Raw genomic sequence first — 25,687 nt, forward strand, 5'->3', positions numbered from 1 at the left:
CCCCCCCCCCCCCCTTCCCACGCCAAAAAAAAAAAGAGTTATCATCGCTGCTCTTCCTTGTCCTTTTAATAAACTTTTGCTCTTATTGTGGCACTTACCCTGCTAGTCCCAAGTTTCATTGAACTCGTTGATTCTAGCCTTCTAAGTCTTACTACTCATTCATCTTGAGTTATTAACAGCCCATCTGCCCATATCACCTAGAGGAACTTATATTATTTGGACTCTGAAACATGGGTGATGAGGGAATGATAATTTGAGAAAAAAAAAAAAGAAAAATTCAATTCTCTCACCTCCAACATAAGTAGATAACTATAGAAGCTTTCAGACAAGCTGTATCGAACTATCAAACACCTAAGCCAAACAGCCTTGATGCAAAAATAAAAAGGAGGACAACAAAGACAAAATTCTTCAATGAGTAGTGTGATGCTCAACCAGCTAAGTGCTTCCAGATCTTGAATTAGATTATGATAAATATTTGAAATTAAGAATTCTTCCTAATTAGTACGAGAACCTTCGTGAGATATTCAAATGCCTTAAGGGACCATCTTGCAGGCATTTGCATTACAAATTATGATCAAGTAATAACATGGAATACATGCAACTCACCTCATGGGGTGTCGGATAGAGACCACCTCCTACATGGATGCCTAAGGCACGGAGTAGCGAAGCCATATCACTGTACATAGGTTCTAATCTATCAAGTTCCTTCCTTATTTCGACACGAAGCTGCTCTTTCAAGTTTATAGTCTCCTCATCCTGAATTGGAGTCATAAAGAAAAAAAAGTCACCAACAAACTTCAAGAGAAGGGATGGTTTGTAGAAAATAATTATAGGTGTAGCAAAGGTGAAAATACAATACTTGATGAACAAAAAATACTGAAGAATACCTTCTTTTGTGATTCTCTCATTTCTTCTAGACGTTGTTTCTGTCTTTTCTCCATGTCTAACAGACGCATACTTTCAGCTTTTTTTCTCTTCTTTAAACGCCTTGCTTCTTCTGCCTGTGTGGGATCAGGAACAATAGTATCAGATAAAACTCTCATCTTCTTGAAAGCATTCAAATCATTATTTATTATTCAAACAACACATCTTAATTTTGAATTGTACAGCTGAATATAGTTTTAGGATAAATTTGGATTTCCTCTCTAACCTCCCCTTCGCTCTATCAAATTGATAAGTTTTTAACAAAGCAGGATTTGGGGGGGCTGGGAGAGCACAAACATGCTATATTATGGACAGGTGCCAATTTCTGCCGCCATATGGCGGGTGGGATGGTGCTAAATTTATGTTCACATAGACTCCAAAGTATACTGACTTTCCAAGTGTAGAACGGTGGAGATTTTAAGTATCTCTAGCCTCCTATTTTTTATGGTTAGATTCACTTCCTTTTGGGTGTGTTATATATGTAATAAAAAAAAAAAAAAAGATTAAAGAAGAGATGTAGAAGATATACTAGAAGATCTAGAGGAGATTTGGAGGGAGATTTGATTGGAGAATATTCTGCTAAAGATATTCCTGCTACTATGGGGATTGTGGGTTTCACTTTGAGGCTTCTTAGTTTCTATTTTATAGGCTTGGAAAGGTATGATACAATCCAGACAGTTTCTATTTTGCCATGTTTCTATATAGCTTCTATTTTGAAGGAAGAATTACATTGTAAGGGTTAGATCCTCTAATGATTGAAAAAAAAAGTGAGTTTTGGTTTCAACCTTGTTGGTGCAATGGTGATGCTAACGTTTTGGACCGTAGTAATGCAGTTCTAACCCTTTTGGTGGTGATTCCAATCAAACCCTAGTACCCTACTATGGTGAATCTGCAGGTTGAGTATGGTAGTGATTCCACTTCTCCCTGGCCATGTGGTGAAGCCTTGGTCATACCTCTTTATTTATTCTTTCATACGTAAATACAAAAATAAATAAATAAATAAATAAAAAGTGTTACAGAATTCTGTTCGTAATAATACTGGTTTGTCCCTAGATGAGATCCTGCCATGACTGATCTCTCACTGGGTTTGCTGGTTTAAGATCAATTCTGCATTAGAGTCGCCACGTGGAAAAACAACTAATTAAAAATTTTAGGAGTATGAAGAGGGTCCATGGGACTAAGGAGGGGCTTCATGAACATACATTGGCAGGTAAGGGTAAATGATTGAATTTGAGGCTTAAATTTGGTAGGTGGGCCACCCAGACTATGTCAAAATTACCACATTAACCTTCCTCATGGCACAACTAGGTACGCCCACCCATACATTAATTACCACATCAATCTTCCACATGGCAGAACTAGGTATGCCCACCCATATTATGTATGAGTATTCCTTCCATAAAAGCTTTACCTTTTTTAAGTAAACAACTCACTATCAGATAGAAGGGAATCCAAAACATTCATGAAGGGAAATAATCATCTAAAGTACATACAGAATGACTTGTTGCAATTTTTGGTATATTTCAACCCTGCCGATTCCTGCCTTGGTTATTTCATCCTTTAAGGTAATAACAGGACCTCGGTTACCACTTGAATCAGATGTTCTGATGCAGAATAAAACAGTATTCCGAACTTCCCTACTAGAGAGCAAGCTTTATGGAGCACTAAGTCTATGGGGCCCACATAGGCTACTTCTTAGTTGGAGTTTGTGATTATATAGAAGTCAATATAGATAATTTTTGTTAGAGGTCAAGTATATTAGAAGTTATGGTCAGTCAAAATTGAGTTGTCACCCATAGAGACAAATCGGTCATGTCTGCTACTGATGATCAACCCTTCATTTCTCCTCCGGCGAGAGGTTGAGGCCTCGCAAGGCGGTGTCGGCATCGCCAACATAACTCCACTGCCCCTTCTGGGTTGTGTCCTGAGGTCCCTGCTGAGTCCTTGCCCATTGAACAAAACAGATTCTCGATTCTGCTGTCGAATGAGGATAAGATGAAACAGCAGCCTCCCGCTCACTGTCTTCCTGCCGTGGATCCCCCTGTGGGTTCCCAAGAAGTTCTCTCTTCTGATGATACTTCCTCTGACTCGTCGTCCTCTGGTTCCTCTATCTCTGGCGACCTTTCTTCATCTTCTGAAGCTTCCTCTGAGGGCGAGACCTCTGCTGTTGAGTCCTCAGATGAAGAGGACCGCTCCTCTGCCTCTTGCTGCGACTTGGCCCTAGCAGATGATCCTTCTGGAAATATGCCCCGTCCCGTCGAAAGGTCCTTTTGTCCCATCCAATTCGACCACCTCTCCGCCTTTGGTCTCTCCCCCTTCTGATTCGATCGATGTGTTGGTTGAGCCACGGTTGACCCACCCCTTCCCTCTACTGCTGCTTCTCCTTTGCTGGACAACCAGGCCCACTTACCTCTCCCTTGCCCATCTACTCAGGCCCATCTTCTGGACCCGTCCCTTCTTGGCCCACCCCCTATTAACTCCTCCATTTCGGCCCAGCCCACCTTCATTAATCTCCATGGGCCTCCCTCTCTTAGCCCTTCTCAGCCCACTACTGTTGCCTTGCTTTCTAAAGCCTCGACCCGTCGGACTACCCCTGGCCTGTCTTCTCTGCCCGCTACCCCTGCTTCTTCGAAGAATCCTCCTGCCCAGAAGGCTGTCAAGAAGCCTCACCTTCCCTCTTCAAAGACCACCTCCATCCATTTGGCTACGACTGCCTCCCTATTCCCCGCTCCTACCAGCTCCGCAGCAAATCTTGCCATCCTATTGCCCCTGCCTGCCCCCTCCCTTCGGAGCATGTTTCGCCATCCTCCTCCCCTGCCTGATTTCGCAAGCCTTTATCTGGAATGTTAGGGATCTGAACTCCCCCCAATAAGCATGTTGGTACCCGTTTGCTAAACAAGGACCTTCTTCCTGCCTTTTGTTGTTTACTGGAAACTCACGTTAAAGAGCCTTCCTTCTCCTGGATTGCCTCCATCATTGCCCATGGCTGGTTGTTCTTTACCAACCATTCTCATCATCCTAATGGGAGAATCTGCTTTCTCTGGGACCCAAAAATCTTCTATGTTTCCCTCATCTCTGCCTCCTCCCAGTTCCTTCACTAGGCCATTTCTAATGCTGCCTGCAGCTTCTCCTTTTTTTTCTTTGCTGTCTATGCCTCCAATCACATGGCTGATAGAAATTTTCTTTGGAATGATCTTTGTACTGTAGCAGGCCAAGTGGGCTCTCTACCTTGGGGGATTTGATGGGATTTTAATGTTGTTCGATTCTCCCATAAAAAACAAGGAGGAGGCCATCAAAATATGGTAAATATAGATACCTTCAATGATTGCATTGAGGACATTATAGTATCTCCGCTGGTCTGGTATCAAATTCTGTGGAATAACAAAAGAACAGGGCCTTCTTGTATTGCTTGCAAGCTTGACAAAATGCTTGTCAATGAAGCCTGGCTATTAGCTTTTCCCTCATCACAAGCAACTTTTGAGCCTCCATCCATTTCAAACCTGTTGAAAAACAAGGATCTAGAACCAATAACTTGAGAGAAGAAAGACGAGGAAGAAGAAGAGAGACGACAAGGGAGAGGAGCAGTCGATACATTGCAGCAGTCTCCCTCCATCATATATTTATAATAAATAGATCCAAGTACAATCATAGGTGGAAAAGGAAATACATTCCTAGTCTAACTCTAGTTTAGGAGCCTAGAGATCTAATCTAACTAGGAAGGTAAACAACCTAATCTAACTTGGAAAGTAACTAAGATAACCATTTCACGATGGGAACACTCCCCCTATCGTGGATATATATTCCAACACTTCCCCTCAAGCTGGAGTATACTTATCTCAAAAGATGCTCCAGCTTGGACCAATGAGAATAGAAAATCAAATGAAACACTAGTGTTCTCGACTCCAATGAATAGTGGGAACGTCAATCAACCAACATAAAACCAATAGCAATATCAACTTAGGAAAACCAATCATCAGCAACATTAGTAGATAAAAATGTCGTGGTGAACCATCAGCAATGAACAAAATGGACGGTTGATAACACCAACATATGCAGTACTTGATCTTCAAGAGGAGGAGACTTGATCTTCAATATCTGAGAAAGACTCAATCTCCACAAAAAGAATAAAAAAATCGCAGAAAGGGTAGATATCATCAACCGCAATCCAAAATACCATAGTAGCAGGCAAGTAACGATGACAGATGTTTTCCTATAATTGTGGAACTTGATTTCCAATAGTGGAAGACACGATCTTCAATATGAAGGAAGAACTCGATCTTCAAAGAAAGGAATCAATTCAATGCACAAGGTGGACAACCAATCTTCAAAAAACATTGTATCATGCTTTAAAAGAGGTATAAATGAAGAGCAACAACTTAGATCCTTAAGAGATCACCTCTTATAAAGATCTCACTTCATTAATGTTGCCCTTCAAAAGCTAAAATCGTTATTGAAGACACGAGCTAATAAATAATCTTCTATTGATGAATTGTGCAGAGCAGATAAAAATCTCCAATCTCATCCTCACGTGTAGCATTACATGTGAATAAATAATTCCAATCTCAGCATCCCAAATAAACTCTTAACTAAGATCAAAATTAATGCCTAATCTCCCCCTCACAGCAGCAAGGCTGAACAAACAATCTCCAATTACCATAGCATGCCAGTACCAATGCCAAAAACACTATCAAGCCCAAAGATGTGATTTTGGGCCCACCAAAGCAATAACATGGCACATGAATTACTTCAGGCAATCCCCAAGTGTTGCGGAACCGGGGTCAAAATACCCATATGGGTTTGGTATAGACCCATCCAGTTCATAATAGGTAATAACAAGGGGTAATGGCAAAACCATAATTAACTAAAATATTTCATGGGGCTATTGATAAATATCTGAAGGTTAGATGCGGATCCGGGTTCGGAAAGTTGAAATTGGATTGTTTATGAGCCATCCGATTGACAAATAGCTCAATTATTGAGAAATAATGGCAATTTGGGAAATAGATTAAAAAAAAAAAAAAAAAAAGCTTGGGAGAGTGGCAATCTGGTAAATAACCAGAATTTGCAAGGGGCTATTGGTAAAGGAAAAAAAGGAATAGAATAACTGTAAAACCAAAAACAAAGAAGGGGTAAACTTGGAAGCAAGGTAAAATAAGGGATAATACTGAATTAACTTAAAGAAGGAGGGTAATATGGGAAACAAGAAATTAGGTGTTATCCAACGTATAAAATGGGAGTGGTATAAAAGAATTAAAAGAACTACTAATGGAAATAAAGGGCCAAGATGGGCATTAATGGAAATAGGGACTAAAAAAGGTTTTAAATAAACCTAATAAAAGACAGAATATCACCATCGATTTCAACCTTGTGCTCAAACAGAAAGTGAAAGGCAGCACTGGTTCAGACCTATTGCTAGTTTTTTCTGCCATCGGATGTTGCTTTTGTGGTCTCGCTGGACTCTCGACTTGAGGAAATCGATTGCCATTGCTGCAATTCCTCCATGGACCTAGAAATACTATGTTTTTGGGTGTTGGTTGGAGCTTTAATCAAGAGGGTCGATTTCCCTCATTGCTGATCTGCTTGGCCTGAAACTCTAGTGCAGGGTTCTCAACCTTCAAGGCGACCGTACCTGTAAAATCTCTGCTCAAACCTTGTTGGCATACAGATTCCCAAGTAGAGTCGGTTACCCAATAGGAGAGAGAAAGACCTGTTATAGAGCTGGAGAGAGAGAGGTGCGGCCAGGGCTGTAGGAGTCCGATTGAGTTGCACTCTTGGGCGTAAATAGTCCCTAGGGAGGGTACAAAAACCCCCAAAGTTGAGAGAATTCTGACGGCTAGTTGCGAAGTTACAAGCTTTATTGATTTTCTGACCTAGGAGAGAAAACTGAGAAGAACCTTCAAGAACAGCAGCTGAATGCTTCCAACAGTGACTAGGGAAGGATCGTGGGACCCTTATGAGGCCTGGAAAAGAAGACATAAAAAATACAAGTATTTATATTATATGTTAATATGTTATGATGATTGATGATTAATGAAGATGAACTTAGTTTATTCACTTTATTGATTTGTTTTCTTGATGAATATCTTACATTGATTTGCATATGAACCTTTAATATTTATTTAACATATGAGTAATAGGATTCAACTAGGATTTGAGCCAAATAGATTGGTTTTATAAAATTATTATACAAGAACGCTTTAGTCAATAAGGCGACGCTTTATGCCCGCTTTATCGCTAAGGCGCTCCGAAAGACCCTCAAACGCCTCTGTCGCCTTACCGCCTTAAAAACTATGCATAATACATCTAATGATCAACCACGTTATTTTCATGGGGAATTCCTTGAATGGATGCGTGAATTGGACATGTACTTTGACAACTACAACTTAACAGAGACACAAAAATGCCAATATGCATGTTCCCAGATGAGTGATTGTGTTTGAATGCAATAAAGATTCTGTGAAAGGAAACTTCAAGCTCAAGAATGTAAACTTAGAACGTGGGACGAGATGCAGTATGAATTGGCAGGCATATACCTATCTAAGCATGAACGAAACATGTACTTACTTTACCAGATGTCCAAAAGCCACCCACTTGACAATAGCATAAATAAATCATTGGCCTCTATTGCAAAAGAGCAACAAGAGAAGACACCTCTGACCAATGAACTGGCGTCAACAGTTGAGGTTAGTGTTAAAATTTTTCCAGCCATTCCTATTGTTGAGGAAAAACTAGTCATTGATGTTCCCATCAACGAGACTCATGTGAGAGAAATCGAAGGCAACAAGGTTGCCACAATAGACAATGAAGTTGAGACTAGGGAACTTGACACTACAACAACTGTGATGATTGTGAACAGCCAAGAAGAAGATCCTAAGGAGTTCAAGAATGAAGTTGTGTTTGAACCATCAATGGAACCGGTTGGGAACCACCAGATAGATGAACCAAAAGAGCTTTATGTTGCATTGAAGTTAGAAGAGATCAAAGGTGCATATGTAGATGACCCTATGGATACATCCAAAGATGTTGAAGTTGAGCATGTGGAGTTCGTCATCCTATTAAAGTATCTTGAAGATCGAGCTCCTCACATTCTAGACTACATCTTTATTATCAAAAAGCTACCTGAATTTTTCTATGGCTTGAAGAGGGACGTGCACCATGATATAATCACCCTCACACTTAACAAAATTCGAAGACGAATTTTTTCTAAGAGAGAGAGAGTTTATGTAGATAAGTCACTTGGGCTTATTTTATTACAAATAAGCCTTGGGTTGTGTTATGTATGTGTTGGGCCTTTGATCCCATGGGTTTTCTTTGAAATTGGTCACTTTAATGGGCCTAAAATATGGTTAAAAGGTAGAAAAACAGGATTTTATTCATTAGTTTAATTAGTTGCTATTTAATTCAATAAAGGCCCATTAGGCCATTAGTTGGTTGTAAAGTCCTATATGGACTATTAGTTAGTTAGTCCTACTCCATGTTGGAGTCATAAAGTCAAATCCTAGTCCTATTTTGAATTCCTAGCTGTAGTAGGAGTGTCTAGTCCTATTGGGAAACTAACTCCTAGTTGTAGTAGGAGTGTCTAGTCCTATTGGGAAACTAACTCCTAGTTGTAGTAGGAGTGTCTAGTCCTATTGGGAAGCTAGTTCTTAGTATTAGTATGATTATAAACTTTCCTCTATAAATAGAGAAGCATATGTACCATTATTGAACAGATTTGAATGAAAGAAAGTTTGCATTTATGAAAGAAAGTTTGCATTTATGAAAGAAAGTTTGCAACTAAATGCTTAGAACAACCGAGATAGCTGTGGGTGAAAAGCCCAGGCTGAGATAGCCACTTCCTTTATTCTCTTTCACCCTTCTCAACCCCCCATCTGTTTTATTCTTCTTTTTTATTTTATTTGCTATAACATTCAAGATGTATAATTCAACTTTTGATAAAAGTCTCCAGAAATTAGAACCGATCAGCAATCTTAGTGGGAATAGGAGAGAGATCGATCTCCTCTCTTTCTCTCTTTTGTACTCTGTTCAGCCAGGTCTTCAATCAGGGTATTCCAGGCCTCATAAGAGTCCCACGATCCTTACCTAGTCACTGTTGGAAGGATTCAGCTGCTATCCTTGAAGGTTCTTCTCATTTTTCTCTCCTCGGTCAGAAAATCAAGAAAGCTTGTAACTTCACAACCAGCCGTCAGAATTCTCTCAACTTTGGGGGTTTTGTACCCTCCCTAGGGACTATCTACGCCCAAAAGTGCAACTCAATCGGACTCTTACAGCCCTGGCCGCACGTCTCTCTCTCTAGCTCTATAACAGGTCTTTCTCTCTCCTATCGGGTTAGGTTTTGGGCTGGTTTTGCTCCTATATGGGTATTATATCCTTAGGGATTTATTTGATGGTATTATTTCTTCATTTCTTACTCCTAATTGTATTGTTTGGGGTTATAAACTGCGGAGTTAGTTACTTGTAATCTACTCCTGCATTAGTCACCCTCCATAATATATTTATAATAAATAGATCCAAGTACAAACATAGGTGGAAAAGGAAATACATTCCTAGTCTAATTCTAGTTTAGGAAACTAGAGATCTAATCTAACTTAGAAGGTAAACAATCTAATCTAACTTGGAAAGTAACTAAGATAACCATATCACGATGGGGACACTCCCCCTATCATGGATACATATTCCAATAAGACCACAGCCCCATATACCTTCTAATCCACCTCTATAATTCATTCGGTCCTAAGCCCTTTAAATTCTTTGACATGTGGACCTCTAATCCTAACATCATCAATGTTGTTAAGGAAGCCTGGCTCAAACCTGTCCAAACTTTCTCAACCCCAAAAATTGCCTACTCAAGGAAGCTTAGAAATGTTAAAGAAGCTTTAAAGCTTTGGAACAATAATACTTTTGGGAACATCTCTCTTGTTACTAATTGTAGGAACTGGCTGTCCTCCATCCAGATCCAGCTTCAATCTGATCACCTGAACTCCTCCTTGGTTGAAGAGAAATCTGTATCTGCAAACCTTTCAGCTCTTTTGGCCCAAGATGAAAGCATTTTAAGGAAAAAGGCTAGAATCAATTGGTTGGAATTAGGGGACTCCCAACTCTTCTTATTTCCATCGATCCTTGAAGGCCAGAAACAACTTCAACTCCGTTCTCATGCTAACAACTCCTGATGGTTCCCAACTATTCAAAGTGGATGAGATAAAAGATGTTGCTATCAACCATTTCAAGCTCCTATTCAATCTGGATGCTTCACTGGCCTTGCCCATCCCTGAAGGACTTATCAATAAATTTGTTCCAGATAATGTTGCACTGATGCTCTGGTGATGTAGGAGGGCGCCTAGACAACTAGGTTTCCTACAGGGACTACTCAACTAGAACAAGAATAACTCAACAGGGCTGGGATTGGGTTAGGTTCAATAGAGCTCAGCAATAATACAGATTAGGCATGTAAAGTAATGGACAAATTAACAGAGCAACAATGATCCATAATAGTCTAAGTATGAAAAGCGCATAAGCTACTTAAGCGTCAAATGGGGATATGGGGAAGGGAACATGGCATCAGGTATATGTTAGGTTTAACACAAATCAACCAAGACACAAAGCAAGATAAGCAAACCATACAGTTCTCTAAAATCAGCCAGCTAGTAAAGTAAATCAGAAGGAATTTTTTTAAGGATAACAGAAAATAAAAGGCTTAAAAAAACAGTGAACAGTTTCAGATTTCAGTGGAGGGGTTGGGAAGATAACAATGGAGTCAATGGAGGTGGAATTGGGGAGGGGATTTACTTACCTTATTGCTGTCCAGATCTAAGGAGAAGAGAAGAAACCAAGGTCTTCCAAAAACAGAGATGCAGTCTGCGCTAAGAAGAGCAAAGTGTAGCCATGACAGTCCTTGTTGTTGAGAATGATGCTTGAAGAAGTTGCAGCAATTTCAGCAGCATGTTCATAGGACCAGCAGGGTTGTATTAGAGGGACAACCGAGATTAGTGAGAGAAAGAGTGTCAAGAGAGAGAGAGAAGGCAAGAAAGAGATAGAGAAAGTCGAGAAAGAGAGAGGGCGAGAGTGAGAAACGAGAGAGAGGGACGATGATTTTTCTTCATGCAATAATTTTTCATTAATTGAAGCCGTGGCCAATGGCCTTACATAAATAAGAGGAAAATTATTAAAAGAAAATATTATTCTAGGAACAATATTTCAGAAATAAAGAAACTTTCTAAAAAAAGAACAATAGGATAATTATCTAGTTTCCTAATTATTCAACACTACTAAATAATAAGATAAACTAAAGTAAAGCTACTAAAGTGAAAAAGATCTGGTGGGGGCCACAAGTATTGACCAATTGGGAGGAGAGAGAGTCATACCCAACTCTGGGAAGGTTGGTTCGATTCTCTCTCCTTCCTTCTTTCTTCCTTCTTCCTTCTTCCTTCTTTTAGTTTCCTTCTATGAGACTTTCTTTCAGCCATATAGTCTCAGCCATATAGAATGCACACATGGCTGGGTCTTGCGCCTACACCGCTGGTACACGTGGATGTCCCCATCAACTCTCCCCCCGGCTTGGAAGAATTCACCTCCGGTGAATTATGGCTCATGTAGTACTCAAGCAGATTCGGATTTAGCTGTTGGATTTCTTGCACTGTGATCCAAGTGGTGTCAATTTTCGGACATCCACGCCATTTGACCAAGAACTCTCTAGAACCTCCTGTATGTGTGGACACAATCCTCTCATCAAGGATTTCCTCAATTTCTTCAGTTCTCCTCGTGACCTTAGGTACAGGTGGTAAGGAGGTTGGGGGAAGTGGTTGGGTTGGCTCAACAGTCTCATCAAGGGTGGAAGGGAAGTCCTCAAGGTCATCAGGGTAAAAGATGGTAATGGTAAAGGCACCATGGTATGGGACAAGATATTCCACATTAAAAATGTTACTGATTTCCATACTGGTTGGTAGATCAAGGACATAAGCAATGGCACCTATCCTCTTAAGTACCTTGAAAGGACCTGTGCTATGAGCATGTAGTTTGCTCGCTTTTCCCCTAACAAAACGTTGCGGCTTGATTCTAACCATCACCATATCTCCCTCTTGAAACTCTTGTAGCCTTCTGTGCACATCTGCCTTTGACTTGTATTGATCGTTGCTCAGTGCTATATGTCTTCTTATATCTGCATACAAATCATATATATGCTGAGCAAAAGATTCGGCTGATGGGGACGTCCTAGAACTGGACACAATTGGGACAAGGTCTATGGGTGCCCGGGGTTGGTATCCTAAACAAATCTCAAAGGGTGACAGACCAGTGGTACGGTTCTTAGAACTATTATATGCAAACTCGACCTGGCTAAGGACTCAATCCCAACTGGTAAGGTGCTCTCCTATGAGGCAACGCAACAAATTTCCCATAATCTTATTGACAACCTCAGTCTGACCATCGGTCTGAGGGTGGAAGGCGGAAGAGAAACGGAGCTTGGTACCCATCATCCGCCATAGGGTCCTCCAAAAATTACTGGTAAACTTAACATCCCTATCGAACACTATGGTGAGGAGCAACCCATGGTACTTGACAACCTCGTTAAAGAAAAGTTTGGCTATTATGGACGCATCAGAGATCTTAGAGCATGGGATGAAATGGGCTATTTTCAAGAAGCGATCTACAACCACATAAACAGAATCATGGCCTCTCGAAGCTTTTGGCAGGCCAAGCATGAAGTCCATGGTAAGGTCCTGCCAAGCGGCATGGGGAACGGGTAGGAGAGTACAATCCCGTGTTCTGCTTTTGTTGTTTGGCAATTTGGCATGTCCTACACTGACTCACAACTTTAGAAACATCCCTCTTCAGTCCTGGCCAAAAGAATCGGTCCTCAATGAGGGTGATGGTCTTATCTCGACTGAAATGGCCGGTGACTCCCCCAGTATGCAATTTCCAAATCAAGAAATCTCGGAGTGAGGTCCTGGGAATGCACAACTTGCTTCCTTTAAAAAGGGAGCCCTCCCGGAGTAGGTAGTCTGAGCAGCTGACAAGGTGACCTCCACTCAAAGAAGTGAACAACTCGCTAAAATCAGGACAGGTGAGGTACTGGTCCTTGATTCGTTCGAATCCTACGACCTCTACGCTCATAGTCTGGAACACCACACTAGCTCGACTCCTAACACTTGTGCGACTGAAGAACATGTTTACTTGGCTTAGTGCATTTGCAGCGGTATTCTCGACACCAGGTCTATGTTTGAGTGCAAAAGTGTACTCTTGGAGAAACTCGACCCACTTAATATGTCTCTGGTTTAGTTTCTTTTGGGCCCTCATGTATCTCAGAGTCTGGTGGTCAGAGAATAGCACGAATTCTTGCGATAAAAGGTAATTTCGCCAATAGCGCAGTGATTGGACAACTGCATAGAATTCTTTATCATAGATGGTAACTCATCGGGTAGTTCCATAGGGAATAACCTCTCAAATTTCCTCAACAAGAGTTGTACTTCTCTAGGAGCCTCAGTGAATAAGCATGACCTATCGGTATCACTCTGTATGGCAACTAGAATATAAATCACCCCTAACTCTTGACACTCCTTCAAATTGTTGTTGATTTAAAATGTTGAGTGTTTTTGTGGGGGGTGTGGATGTACTTCCCTTGTGTTTTAGAACCCTTACTTCCTTAGGGGCACTGGGGATCAGCCTAATTTTCTTCCCTTTGAACTCAAAGACATAGGTGTTAGACTTCCCATAATTGGTGACATCCCGGTCATATAACCAGGGTCTACCTAGGATGATGTGGGTAACATCCATCTCTAGGACATCACACCACACTCGATCCTCATATCCTGCAAAGTGTAGGAGAACTAGACACCTCAGATTAACGGGAATGGTGTACTGATCTACCCAGGCAACCTTGTAAGGCTTCAGGTGGGGCTCGGGTTTGAGGCCCATTCGAGCAATAGCGTTATTGGCGATCACATTCATGCAACTCTTGCTGTTTATGGCGACATGGCAATTCTTGCCCTGATGACATGTGTAAGTGATGAAAATATTAGTTCGCCGCCAATCATCGCTACTCCTAGGTTGTGAGACCATGCATCGCACAATACCAAGCTTGAGGTCACCGGCCTCCTCGGCGTCCTTATCAAATATGGTCTCATCTGGCCTATGATCCTCATACGCATTGTTCTGAAAACCCTCTTGGTCACCTTCTTCAGGAGTCTGCTCCCCCACATAGAGGTTTCTGTTCGGGCATTCTCTAGAGAAGTGACCGTACCCTCGACACTTGAAGCATTGTTGTTGCCCACTACTCTTGGGTGCTTCTCCCAAGATTCCTTTACCCCTATTGTCAAATTGATGTGGTGCAGCAAGGAGTTTTTGGAATCCAATTGAGCCTTAGGGTGGTTTCCTAAAGTGGGACTCCCCAGTTTGAAAGCTCTTCCTCTAAGAATAAGTTCTCATGGAGGAATGTCTCGCACCAGGTGGGGTGTCATACGTGACTGGATTTCGGAGTTAAGCCCAGTAAGGAATCTAGAAAGTGTCTGCTCAATATCCTCCCGAATGTGGCTTCTAATTTTCAACTCATTGAACTTGCTCATGTATTCAGTCACAGTCAGTTTTCCTTGCCTTAGGGTATTCATGTCATTCAACAACTGCAGCCTATAAGTGATAGGAAAGAATTCCCTCTTGAGCCTCTCCTGCACTTCTACCCATGTTGTGATTGGCTCAAGTCCTAGGTTGGCGTCCTGGTACTCTAAGTCTGTCCAGAAGTCCTGGGCAGCTCCAATAAGCTTAAACTTAGCAAATTTGAAGCGGACTTCCTCGAGCATATCGTAAAACTCAAAGTACCTATCCATCTGCTTAATCCAATCTAAAAGGATCCTAGCATGAATCCAACCATCATAGGTAGGGGCATCTACCTTAATTATCCACCTGACATCAAAGCCCCTATCATAATGCTCATAACCCTCATCATCTCCATATTAGGTATAGTGCCTTGGAGCAGATTGTCCTCGACCCCTACCCCAACCTCTACCACGCCCTGTGCCTGGAAAATTATCCCCTATCCGGTTATAACCATCAGTGTGGTTGTCATCGTTCTCTATCTCAGGGCTAGAGGCTCTTGTTCTAGGTCCAGTGCCTAAGGTATTGTGGCCCTGCCGTCCATCTAAGTTTAGGGCATTTGTCTCAAAGGCGGAAAGCCTAATGGTGACGGTTTGGAGATGAGTAGCCTGTGCTTCCCTATCAGCCAACAATGTTTCCCGTTCAACCCTATTGGCAGTTAATTCGGCTTGGAGGTTTCTCAGGAACTCTTCGTTCCGTTGGAGGGCTCTTGCCCATTGCTCTGGCTGAATGGCAGTACTATGAGGGTCAGACATGTCCTAGTATGCTCTACCACTACACGTGGACATAAAGAAAGTGGACAGTTAAGGTGTGGTGGCCAACAATGACTCAAGGCCTACTCAGAACCTCCAATTGAGATAGGTAGTTGGCCCTCTCAATCCTAAGGTAAAAAATCTCCCTCTTAAGAATGTGTTTTTGGTGGGAATAGCATCCAATGGTATTTGGTCCTGCCAAACTAAGGGGAAAGAGGGTATTTTCTAACCTAAGGTAACACTCCTTTAGCTCAGACTCAACTACGGACAGGTTGTGATGGAGATTAGACCTCAATAGACAAGACATGTAGATAGTGACAGCGATACCCATTCATAATAAGACCAACCAAAAACCATACTCTGATACCAAGATGATGTAGGAGGGTGCCTAGACAACTAGGTTTCCTACAAGGACTACTCAACTAGAACAAGAATAACTCAACAGGGCTGGGATTGGGTTAGGTTCAATAGAGCTCAGCAATAATACAGATTTAGCATGCAAAGTAATGGACTAATTAACAGAGCAGCAATGATCAATAATAGTCTAAGCATGAAAAGCACATAAGCTACTTAAGCGTCAAATGGGGATATGGGAAAGAGAACATGACAACATGTATATGTTAGGTTTAGCACAGATCAACCAAGACACAAAGCAAGATAAGCAAACCATACAGTTCTCTAAAATCAGCCAGCTAGTAAAGTAAATCAGCAGGAATTTTTTTAAGGATAACAGAAAATAAAAGGCTTAAAAAAACAGCGAACAGTTTCAGATTACAGTGGAGGGGTTGGGAAGATAAAAATGGAGTCAATGGAGGTGGAATTGGGGAGCGGATTTACTTACCTTATTGCTGTCCAGATCTGAGGAGAAGAGAAGAAACCAAGGTCTTCCAAAAACAGAGATGCAGTCCACGCTAAGAAGAGCAAAGTGTAGCCGTGACAATCCTTGTTGTTGTGAATGATGCTTGAAGCAATTTCAGAAGCATGTTCATAGGACTAGCACGGTTGTATTAGAGGGGCAACCGAGATTAAAGAGAGAGAGAAAGAGTGTTGCGAGAGAGAGAGAGAGAGAGAGAGAGAGAGAGAGCGAGAAAAAGATAGTGAAAGTCGAGAAAGAGAGAGGGTGACAGTGAGAAACGAGAGAGAGGGAAGATGATTTTTCTTCATTCAATAATTTTTCATTAATTAAAACTGTGGCCAATGGCCATACATAAATAAGAGGAAAATTACTAAAAGAAAAGATTATTCTAGGAACAATATTTCAGAAATAAAGAAACTTTCTAAAAAAAGAACAATAGGATAATTATCTAGTTTCCTAATTATTCAAAACAACTAAATAATAAGATAAACTAAAGTGAAAAAGATCTGGTGGGGGCCACAATGATGCAGCAGCACTCCGATGGATCGACCCAAGCCTACTTCAGAACTCGGATCAAGACCCAGATCCAATTTGGGTTCCAAGTTACTAATTTGGATTCTAAGTTTAATAGAATATTTAGGATTTTATTTTTATTTGAGAATATTTGTTCCCTATTTGAGTCCTTAGTTGTTTCTTTATTTTGTTAGCTTAGGTGTAGGAGATTTTATTTCTATCTTAGTTTTTTTATTTTTAATTAGAAGGTTTTTTAATTTTATTTTATTATATATTGGACATGTAATTCATGAGAAGATTAGTTGATTATTGAAGAAAAGATGAATTGATTTGTGAAACCCCTCCCCCTTTGCCTTTGCAGAGGGTAGAAGGCAGACAGAGAGATCGCAGGGAATAGAAGAAGAAGAAGAAGAATAAGAAGAGTACTTTGTTGTAGTTCCTCGGCTATTTAAAGCCCCTAATGGTATGAAGTTGGGCAGAGCCCGTTTGGTGACTTACACCGTGAGAAAGAATGGTATCAGAGCCATCCCCCTCCCCCTTTTCCGGCTAAGGTCCGTCGTCCGGCGGCCAACCTCTCCCGGTTTGAACCTCTGCTAGTTAAAGAGATGTTCTAGGCCACGCCCTATTGCAGGTTACTTCGTGGTTTCGGTTTTCTGGTGACAGAGAAAGAACCCTTTGAGCGATGGGTCTTCAGGCCAAGGAGTGGCCGTCTTTTACCCTGTAATGGCTCGGGTTGATCTGTCTCTGAGAACTTGAACCCCGGGGGTCCTGATCGGCCTCGACTAGGCATCTTTTTATCTATCTGAGTTTCGCCGGTGTGTTGTGCTGCTCGGATTCTGGACTTACAACCAGCCACTACCAGCCTCTCCTCCGGTATGTCTTTTTCTCCACGTTCTTCTTTGTCTCGAAGTTCTGCTTCTTCCTCCACTTCTTCTTCTTCTCGATCGTCTTCTTTTTCTTCCATCGATTCCCTCTATGAATTTGATTATCTCCCTGATGATCAGATCATCCCCGAAACTCCGTCTCCCTTACTAAACCCGTATACAGTTTTCCCCAAGACAAAATCAGCCTCTTCTCGCTGGAAAGCTCTTATTTCCCCTCGACGGAAAACCCCTCCTCTGAAAGAATTGGTTCAAGCATCCCGATGTAATCATTATCACATCCCTGCCACTGATAAGGAACAACTGTTTACCCTAGAAATCCCTACAACCCTTATTCCTCAGTGGAAAAATCAAGGCTATACCCATCTTCACTTTGGTGCGATTAAGTTCGCCCTATCCTTCCATGGACGGAAAGGTTTACCTATAGCCTCTCGAATTGCCCTTCTCGACAGTCGTTTTCTACGGTATGAACATGCCGTTGTAGCAACTGTTCAGACCACTCTGAATGCAGGAACTATCTTTCTTACCCTTTACCCTAATTTCAATATGGCTTTGGCAGATCCCCATCTTCCTACAGCCTTGAAGTTCCAGATTCAAATTTCTGGTACTCCTCAGGCTCCTACAGCTTTAGCAGGTACCCTCCACTACCAGATGGCCTATAGATTACAAAATCATGCTTATGATTTAACGACAGGCCAACATGAGGATGCGCTCTTCCTCTCTGTGGACTCAGACCATGTTCCAAGTCTTACCCATGTTCCACGACAATTGCCCAGAGACGCTCTCCTACGTCTCCTTCCTTGTTCTTGGGTTACGGCTTATGAACAACAAATGGCCACACAACAACCTGCTCCTGTCGAACCCCTCCAGTCTACTGATCCTCAGTTTATCACTCACCCTAGTGGTGAGGTTGAAATCAGATTTCCTCCTCCACAGCCATTACCTTCACCTTTTCCAACCCAGTTTACAGGAATGATACAAGAAACTATTCCTGTCAAGTCTTTTGATGCTCAAGGTAACCCAGTATACTATTTCTCTGATCCAGTCACCGGTCATAAATATTTTGACCTTTGTGATTGTGATGATTGTCTCCAAGACTCTGATGATGATGCCTATGTTCTTCCTCCCAAACGAAAGTCTTCCCAGACTATTCTAAGGGAACGATATGAGTCAGGAGATAACACAGTTGGTCCCTTAAGCACTGAGGCCCGTTATCCTTTTCTGGTTAAATACGGTACTCCTCCTCCGGAACCTACTTATGTTCCCCCTCCTACTCCGGTCTGTAAACCTCCTCCACCACCTAAGCCCCCATCTCCTATGGTCCCTCCTTGTTGTATGTATACTCCAGGATCTTCTTCTTCTGCTCCCTTGCAGAATTTTCCTGGTCCCACAGATTATGGTCCTGATTCTCATGGTGTACGTCATGTATGGAAGGTAAAATCTCCTATCCTACCCACTGGACAAACAAAAGAGATTTCTCCGGCTGAAGCAGCTCTAAATTGGCAAAATGAGAATGCCGTCGTCCAAAACCAGTACCTTGAACGCATCCTTGCCTCTACTCAGCACACTCATAGTACTGTTGGCCGGCATACTCAGTTGCTTCACTCTTTGAAGGCTGAAATGGATCAAGTTCATACTGAACTTGCTGGTATTGCTTCTTCGACTGCTGATACAGCTCAGGTCTTTGCCCTTATCGGACAAAAAGAAAAACATCTGCGGTTTCTTGAAGCTCAGCTGCATAGTCTACAAGAAGCTCCACCTCAAGCAGCAACATCCAGTCGACAACAACCTCTTCCATTGACAGTTCCCAATCTGTCTACTCAAGATCCATTTGCCATGTACACTATCCCGGCTCCTCCGGTAGTTACTTCTCAAAGATCTTTTCCCCTTGAAGAATTAAAAGCACTACAGCGTCAGCAAAGAAATCTGACACCCAGGCAGCAACCTAAATCCATACCCTCAAAACCAAAACAACCTTCTCCTCCACAGTTTCAACCGTATCCTATGGCTGTTACCTATCCCGCACCCACACCACCTATCCCTACCTATCCATCACCTTCACCCTCACCTTCTCCTCCTCGAACCAAGCCCAAATATCCTCCTATCGGTGCCATAACCCCTTCTGGTGATGATGTTCTCACAGATCTTCTCACCACCTTAGCTCTCCAAGCCCCAATACCTGTCCCTTCTTTCATGAACACAGGTCCAGAACCCCCACCTGTCCCATATCCTACACCTCCTGAAGTTGAAGAGATGGATGGTGATCAGGATGACCCTATGGTCCATAATCCTGAACCTATACCTCAACCTCCTCCAACCTATGCTCCATTCTCCAACCAAGATCCTAAACAGTTCTTTACCCTGGATGATGTCCCTGTCTCCAAATGGGCATCCAAGTTTGCTGATTTCCATGCCTGGATTAATGCTGAACTTCTTCAAGAAGGTGCTACATCAGTCAGTGTTCTGACTAAGTTCGTTGCACGTTTACAAGGAAAACTCAGAGAATGGTATTTAGCCCTTGGTGGATATAGACAATTACAACTTGTTCAACTTCCTGAAGGCCAGTTTATCACAGTCTTATATCAAGAGTTTCTTGGTCCTGTCTCCAATGATATTACAAAAGCTCGTGAAGAGTTTTTACAGCTAAGTGTTGTTCTCTAGCTCGTCCAGACCTTGATAAACACTTTGTGCGCATGACAGACCGATTCCATAAGATTGGTGGCCTCGATGATGAGAACCTAAAGCAGATCTTCCTGAACTCACTTCCAGATCCTCTTGGAGCTGACACACTGCAATTCTTACGCAATCAAAACATTGCTTTGGCATCCTGCAGCATCGGCTCCTTATATAGTTTTGCTCTCACAGCTCTTGACAAGCTGTGTAATGTCAAGAAAATCTGGAAAGACTTACAGTCTAAATCTGATAAAGTGTCTTCTGTTTGTGACACTTCTTGGATGAAGATTAAGTGCAAAGGTTCTGATCCCTCTTGTGACTGTCCTACAAAGAAGCCTTTCCACCACAAGCAGTTCTTTCATTCCTCCAGAAAGCACAAGAAGCGGTTTCCTTTTAAGCCTTCTCGGTTTAAACGGTTCAAACCTCAGTGGAAGTTCCTTCGGAAAAAACAATTTCGCGGGAAATCCAAGAATACTTCTTGCTTCATTTGTGGAAAAGATGGACATTTTGCGAAGAATTGTCCTAATCGAAGTAAGAAAGATAAGGTGCTTCATATGCTTGCCTCTCTCCATCATGATGATCTACAAGATGCTGATCTCGAATCTCTGTATTCTCTAGATGCAGAACCAACTGACCTATCTCTGTTTGCCATTGACTACCCTGATGCGGTTGATCCACAATATCTCACAGACTCAGACCCAGAGTCTTCCCTTTCTGAGTCCGAGGAATCAGATCCCCTCTACCAGGTTATCCCCTTTTTACCCCCAAACCAAACACCTCTTCCCTGTCAGTCTATTTCCTTACCCCATGCCGCAGTAACCCTTATTCCTGAACCTTATGCTAAACCTGTACGTCTGATAGCCTTTCTTGATACAGGTGCTGCAACAACCATTTTGTCTCCAAAAGTCCTTCCCAACCAGTTTTGGAAACCTCAAGTCCCTCCTTTACCCTTTTTGGCAGCTAATGGTGAAACCTTCTATATCACCTTAGTTACTAAAAGACCCATTAAAATCCAACTTCTTCCAACCCTTTCTTTTTCCCATGTTATGTTAGGATCCCACTGTCCTGGTAAAGACCTTATCATAGGTTTTGACGTTTTGAGTCATCTTCCCCTTAAATGGACATCCCAAGGTCTTGTGTATAAACAACAACTTCTCCCCTGGTCTCCTTTGTCTAACATCTTTCTTGCAGGAACAGGTCCTCCCATGTTTGATGCCTTTAAAGACAAACTTCTGCAGACCTCTTGTGCAGACTCTCACACTGAGTTCTTAACAAAGTGTGCTCATCCTCTCTGGCAAAATTCGAAGTTCTTCATCTCCTTACCTTTTAAGAAGAATGAAGATATCAATCCCACAAAAGCCAGTCATCCTGGAATGCCCCCTGAACATTTGACACTTGCAGTACAAGAACTAACTCAACTACAAGATCAAAGATTACTTGAATCCACTGTGTCTCCCTGGGCATGTCAGGCGTTTTATGTGAACAAAAGAACAGAACAGATCCGTGGAAAAATGCGAATGGTTATTAATTATCGGCCTTTGAACTTTTTCTTGGTTGATGACAAGTTCCCATTACCAACTCGTCCGGCTCTGTTACTTCAGTTATCCTCAGCAACTATTTTCTCCAAGTTCGACCTCAAAGCAGGATTTTGGCAACTTGGTATTATCCCTGAAGACAGACCAAAGACAGCCTTTTGTGTCCCTGGCTATCATTTACAGTGGACAGTCATGCCATTTGGATTGAAGACAGCTCCATCAATATTCCAGCGTGCCATGCTGCAGATCTTTGCTCCCATTCAAGCTAATGCCCTGATTTATATTGATGACATTCTTCTGTTTTCATCTACACAGGCTGACCATTTAAGTCTTCTTCAACAATTCCATCAGATTGTTCAAGACTATGGAATCATGCTCTCTCCAACGAAAATGCCGATTGGTGTCTCAACCATTGATTTTCTTGGAGTTACTATTACCAAAGGAACATATGAACTGCAGCCGCATATTGCTACTTCTTTACAGCAATTTCCTGATGGTCCTCTGACAAAACATCAGGTCCAGCAATTCCTTGGTATAGTAAATTACATGACTGAGTTTCTTCCTCAACAAATCAGACACACCTCTGTTCTTCATCAACTTTGAGAAAGAATGCTCCTCCCTGGTCATCTGAACACACAGCAGCTATTCATGCTTTAAAGCAGTTATCTACAAGACTCCCTTGTTTACAGATTCCTTCTGATGGGCGTCGGATTCTTCAAACTGATGCTAGTGATACACACTGGGGCGCCGTCCTCCTTGAAGAAAATCCTGATTCTACAAGAACCGTCTGTGGTTATAAAAGTGGCTCATTCAAACCTTCTGAAGCTCACTATCATTCAACGTTTAAGGAAATTCTTGCAGTTCGCCGTGGCATTGAAAAGTTTCAGTTTCATCTCATTGGACACAGGTTCCTCATTGAACTGGACATGTCAAGTTTCCCTCGAATGCTTGAGTTTCGACAAAAGCAGCTTCCTAATGATCAACTACTCCGATGGGCTCAATGGTTCTCAAAATGGTCCTTTGATATCAAACACATCAAAGGAAAAGAAAATGTTTTGGCAGATTTTCTATCCAGACCAACCTCTACCTTTTCTGTCATCCCAATCCTATTCCCTTTAACTCCAGGAGCTTCATCTTCCTCCTCTTCAGCTTCACCACAACCTCCACCCAGTCATAGCCTCTGTTGTGCTATTCCTCCTTACCTTCCTCCTGAAATCCATCATACCTTAACCTACAAAGCCATCCTTACCTACAGTAAGCTTACAGCTATCCAACTTCTCAGAATAGCCCTTCGACAAGAAGGTCTTTTCCTTGCTGGTTCTTCTTGCCACCCAGACTTCCCCTACCTCACAGCCTTTACCTTCAATTCCTACTATGACCTACAGGAATTACCCCTCATATATAAAGGCATTTTCTGGCATTTATGTACAGCCTACTCCATAGCTATCAGCTTTCCCCTTCAAGCTATCCAGATGATGTGTTTTCAATGGTGTAGTCCAATCCAACCCCATCGTCCTAACCTCCCAATTTTCCAGTTTCTCCAACTCTTTGCACCCATGGAAACTTGGTTAGACCTTTTCACATCTCTACTCCCACAATCCGAGTCCCCTGACACACCTATGCACCATACCATTATCCTTTTCCATAGACCCCAAGCGGTCCTCCAAATCACTGACCCTCCATATGCCTTACACCCCTGCCATTACATTGAGTATACAACAGACTTTCATGTGTATGGAACACAGCCCTTTACTCTCTTTATCAATCGCCGACAGCATCGATCAGAATGGCGACAGTTTCTTCATACCATGTGCCAGTTAATGATACTCAACCCCATCAAGTTCCAGCCCCCCTTCTTCAGACTGTTGATTCCGCATGGGAACTACATCAAAACGGTCGTCTTCCTTGCCCTCGTCTTATCCCTCTCATGGATGCCTATGACGATTGGCTCATCGATAAAGCTGCATTCTATCCATACAGTAGTTCGTCAGATCCAGACACTGATTGAATATTAGTGAGTCTGTACTTAGTATGTATTGAGTATGTATTGTGAGTCTGTACTGAGTATGTATTGAGTATGTATTGTGAGTATGTATTGAGTATGTATTGTGAGTCTGTACTGAGTATGTATTGAGTATGTATTGTAGAGTCTGTACTGAGTATTTGTATGTATGCCGACACTCCCGACATACGGTCCCACAAGCATGTGAAGTCCATGTGAAGGACACATGACTGGGGTCCCACATGTCCCACATGTCCCAGTACTTTGTTGTAGTTCCTCGGCTATTTAAAGCCCCTAATGGTATGAAGTTGGGCAGAGCCCGTTTGGTGACTTACACCGTGAGAAAGAATGGTATCAGCAAGAATCCCCTTCCCCCCTCTGCTATGCGATAATTCCCCCTGCCCCTTCTTCTCTTTCTTCCTCTTTTCCTTTCCTTCTTCACGGTTCTGTTTTCCCTTCCCTGTAACTGGTGATAACAGCAGTCTTGAAGAATTGCTTCAGATTCTCATGTGGGCATCGATCTGACCCGGGATTTCTAGGGTTGGTTTGCCACTCTAAGGCGACCCAAATCCAGAAGTATCAAACTCTAAACCCTCTTCTCAAGCATGTTTTCTTCCTGAAACCAGTTCTGGGTTTGGCTCTACCGTCAGTTAGAGTGCAGACATTCAATACCCTCTCTTCCCTTACTGTTTTGGGTGATCCTTGACTGCATCGAAGATGCCTTTGACCTGAGAAATTGGTCTTAAAATACGAGATCTAATAGAGCCCTAGAGACGTAGTACTTTTCATCGAAGCTGTGACTGGTTTCTTCCTCTAGTTTGCACTAGAGGTAGGAGACGATAACCTGAGAGGATTGCCACTTGATTTTAATCATCATCATCATATTTACTGTTTTGCCCCCGATCTTAGACCTAAATTGCTTAAATTCTTTAAGTGGGCCCACAACCACCATCGGCCCCTCATTACACAAGTATTGACCAATTGGGAGTAGAGAGAGTCGTACCCAGCGCTGAGAAGGTTGGTTCGATTCTCTCTCCTTCCTTCTTCTTTCTTCCTTCTTCCTTCTAGTTTCCTTCGATGAGACTTTCCTCCAACCAAATAGAATGCACACATCCCTGGGTCTTGCGCCTACGCCGCTGGTACATGTGGATGTCCCCATCATCTGGCCATTCCCTCTAATGAAGAGATTTTTGTTGCTATCCTCTCCCACAAAGTGAGCAAAGCTCTAGGGCCTGATGGGTTCAGTATGGGTTTCTTCACCTCAGTTTGGGGCATCATCAAAGAGGATCTTATTAAAGCTATCAAGAGCTTCTTTTTCACTCCCAGCCAGATCAAGGCTATTAGTCATACCTTCTTTTGCCTTATCCCCAAGGAGGAGGGTGCTGACACAATAAATGACTTCATACCAATCTCCCTCTGCAAACTCCTATACAAGTTTATTGCAATGATCCTTACCAATCGGATAAAGACTATTATTGACTCTCTTGTTAGTGATAACAAGTCCGCTTTCATCCCTGGAAGAACCATTAGAGATAACATTTTTCTCTGTCATGAGATTGTTAGAGTTTTTGACAGAAAGTCCCAGCCCCCGATAGCTCTTATGAAAATTGATATCCACAAGGCCTTTGACTCCTTGAGATGGGATAACATTGTTTCAGTTCTCAACAAGATAGGCTTCCCTCCAGTCTTTACCAACTGGATTTTTTATTGCATTGCCTTCCCCAAATTTTCAATTTTGGTCAATGGCAGCTTGGAGGGGCACTTCTCTTCTACCGCCGTTCTTCAGGGATGTCCTCTGTCCCCTTACATCTTTTGCCTTGTTATGGAGGTTCTTTCTCGCAACTTGCAATCTGCCTCGAATTAGAGCTCCATCACCCCCATCACTAAATGCAATGCCATTAAACTCACCCAATTTGCTTTTGCTAATGACCTGATGATCTTTTCTAAGGCTAATGATACATCCTTAGACA

At 42.2% G+C, this 25,687-nt stretch overlaps 1 protein-coding gene across 2 annotated transcripts; it reads right to left on the reverse strand.

Moving 5' to 3' along the window:
- Positions 1–328: 328 nt before the first annotated feature.
- Positions 329–4,440, reverse strand: LOC122079134. Of its 2 annotated transcripts, none has more exons than XM_042645389.1 (3): positions 4,241–4,440; positions 888–1,001; positions 329–756 (listed from the first exon to the last, which is right to left on the reverse strand). In XM_042645389.1, exons 1-3 carry the CDS (start codon positions 4,262–4,264, stop codon positions 562–564), a joined length of 333 nt encoding a protein of 110 aa, XP_042501323.1. In that variant the 5' UTR covers positions 4,265–4,440; the 3' UTR covers positions 329–561. The 2 variants fall into 2 exon arrangements, with proteins under 2 accessions (XP_042501323.1, XP_042501324.1); XM_042645390.1 differs by lacking the exon at positions 4,241–4,440 and adding an exon at positions 2,718–4,213 and having other exon boundaries at positions 330–756.
- Positions 4,441–25,687: the final 21,247 nt, after the last annotated feature.

The sequence above is a fragment of the Macadamia integrifolia genome, chromosome 5 (assembly GCF_013358625.1).
Source record: "Macadamia integrifolia cultivar HAES 741 chromosome 5, SCU_Mint_v3, whole genome shotgun sequence".
In the NCBI taxonomy this organism is placed as follows: Eukaryota; Viridiplantae; Streptophyta; class Magnoliopsida; order Proteales; family Proteaceae; genus Macadamia; species Macadamia integrifolia.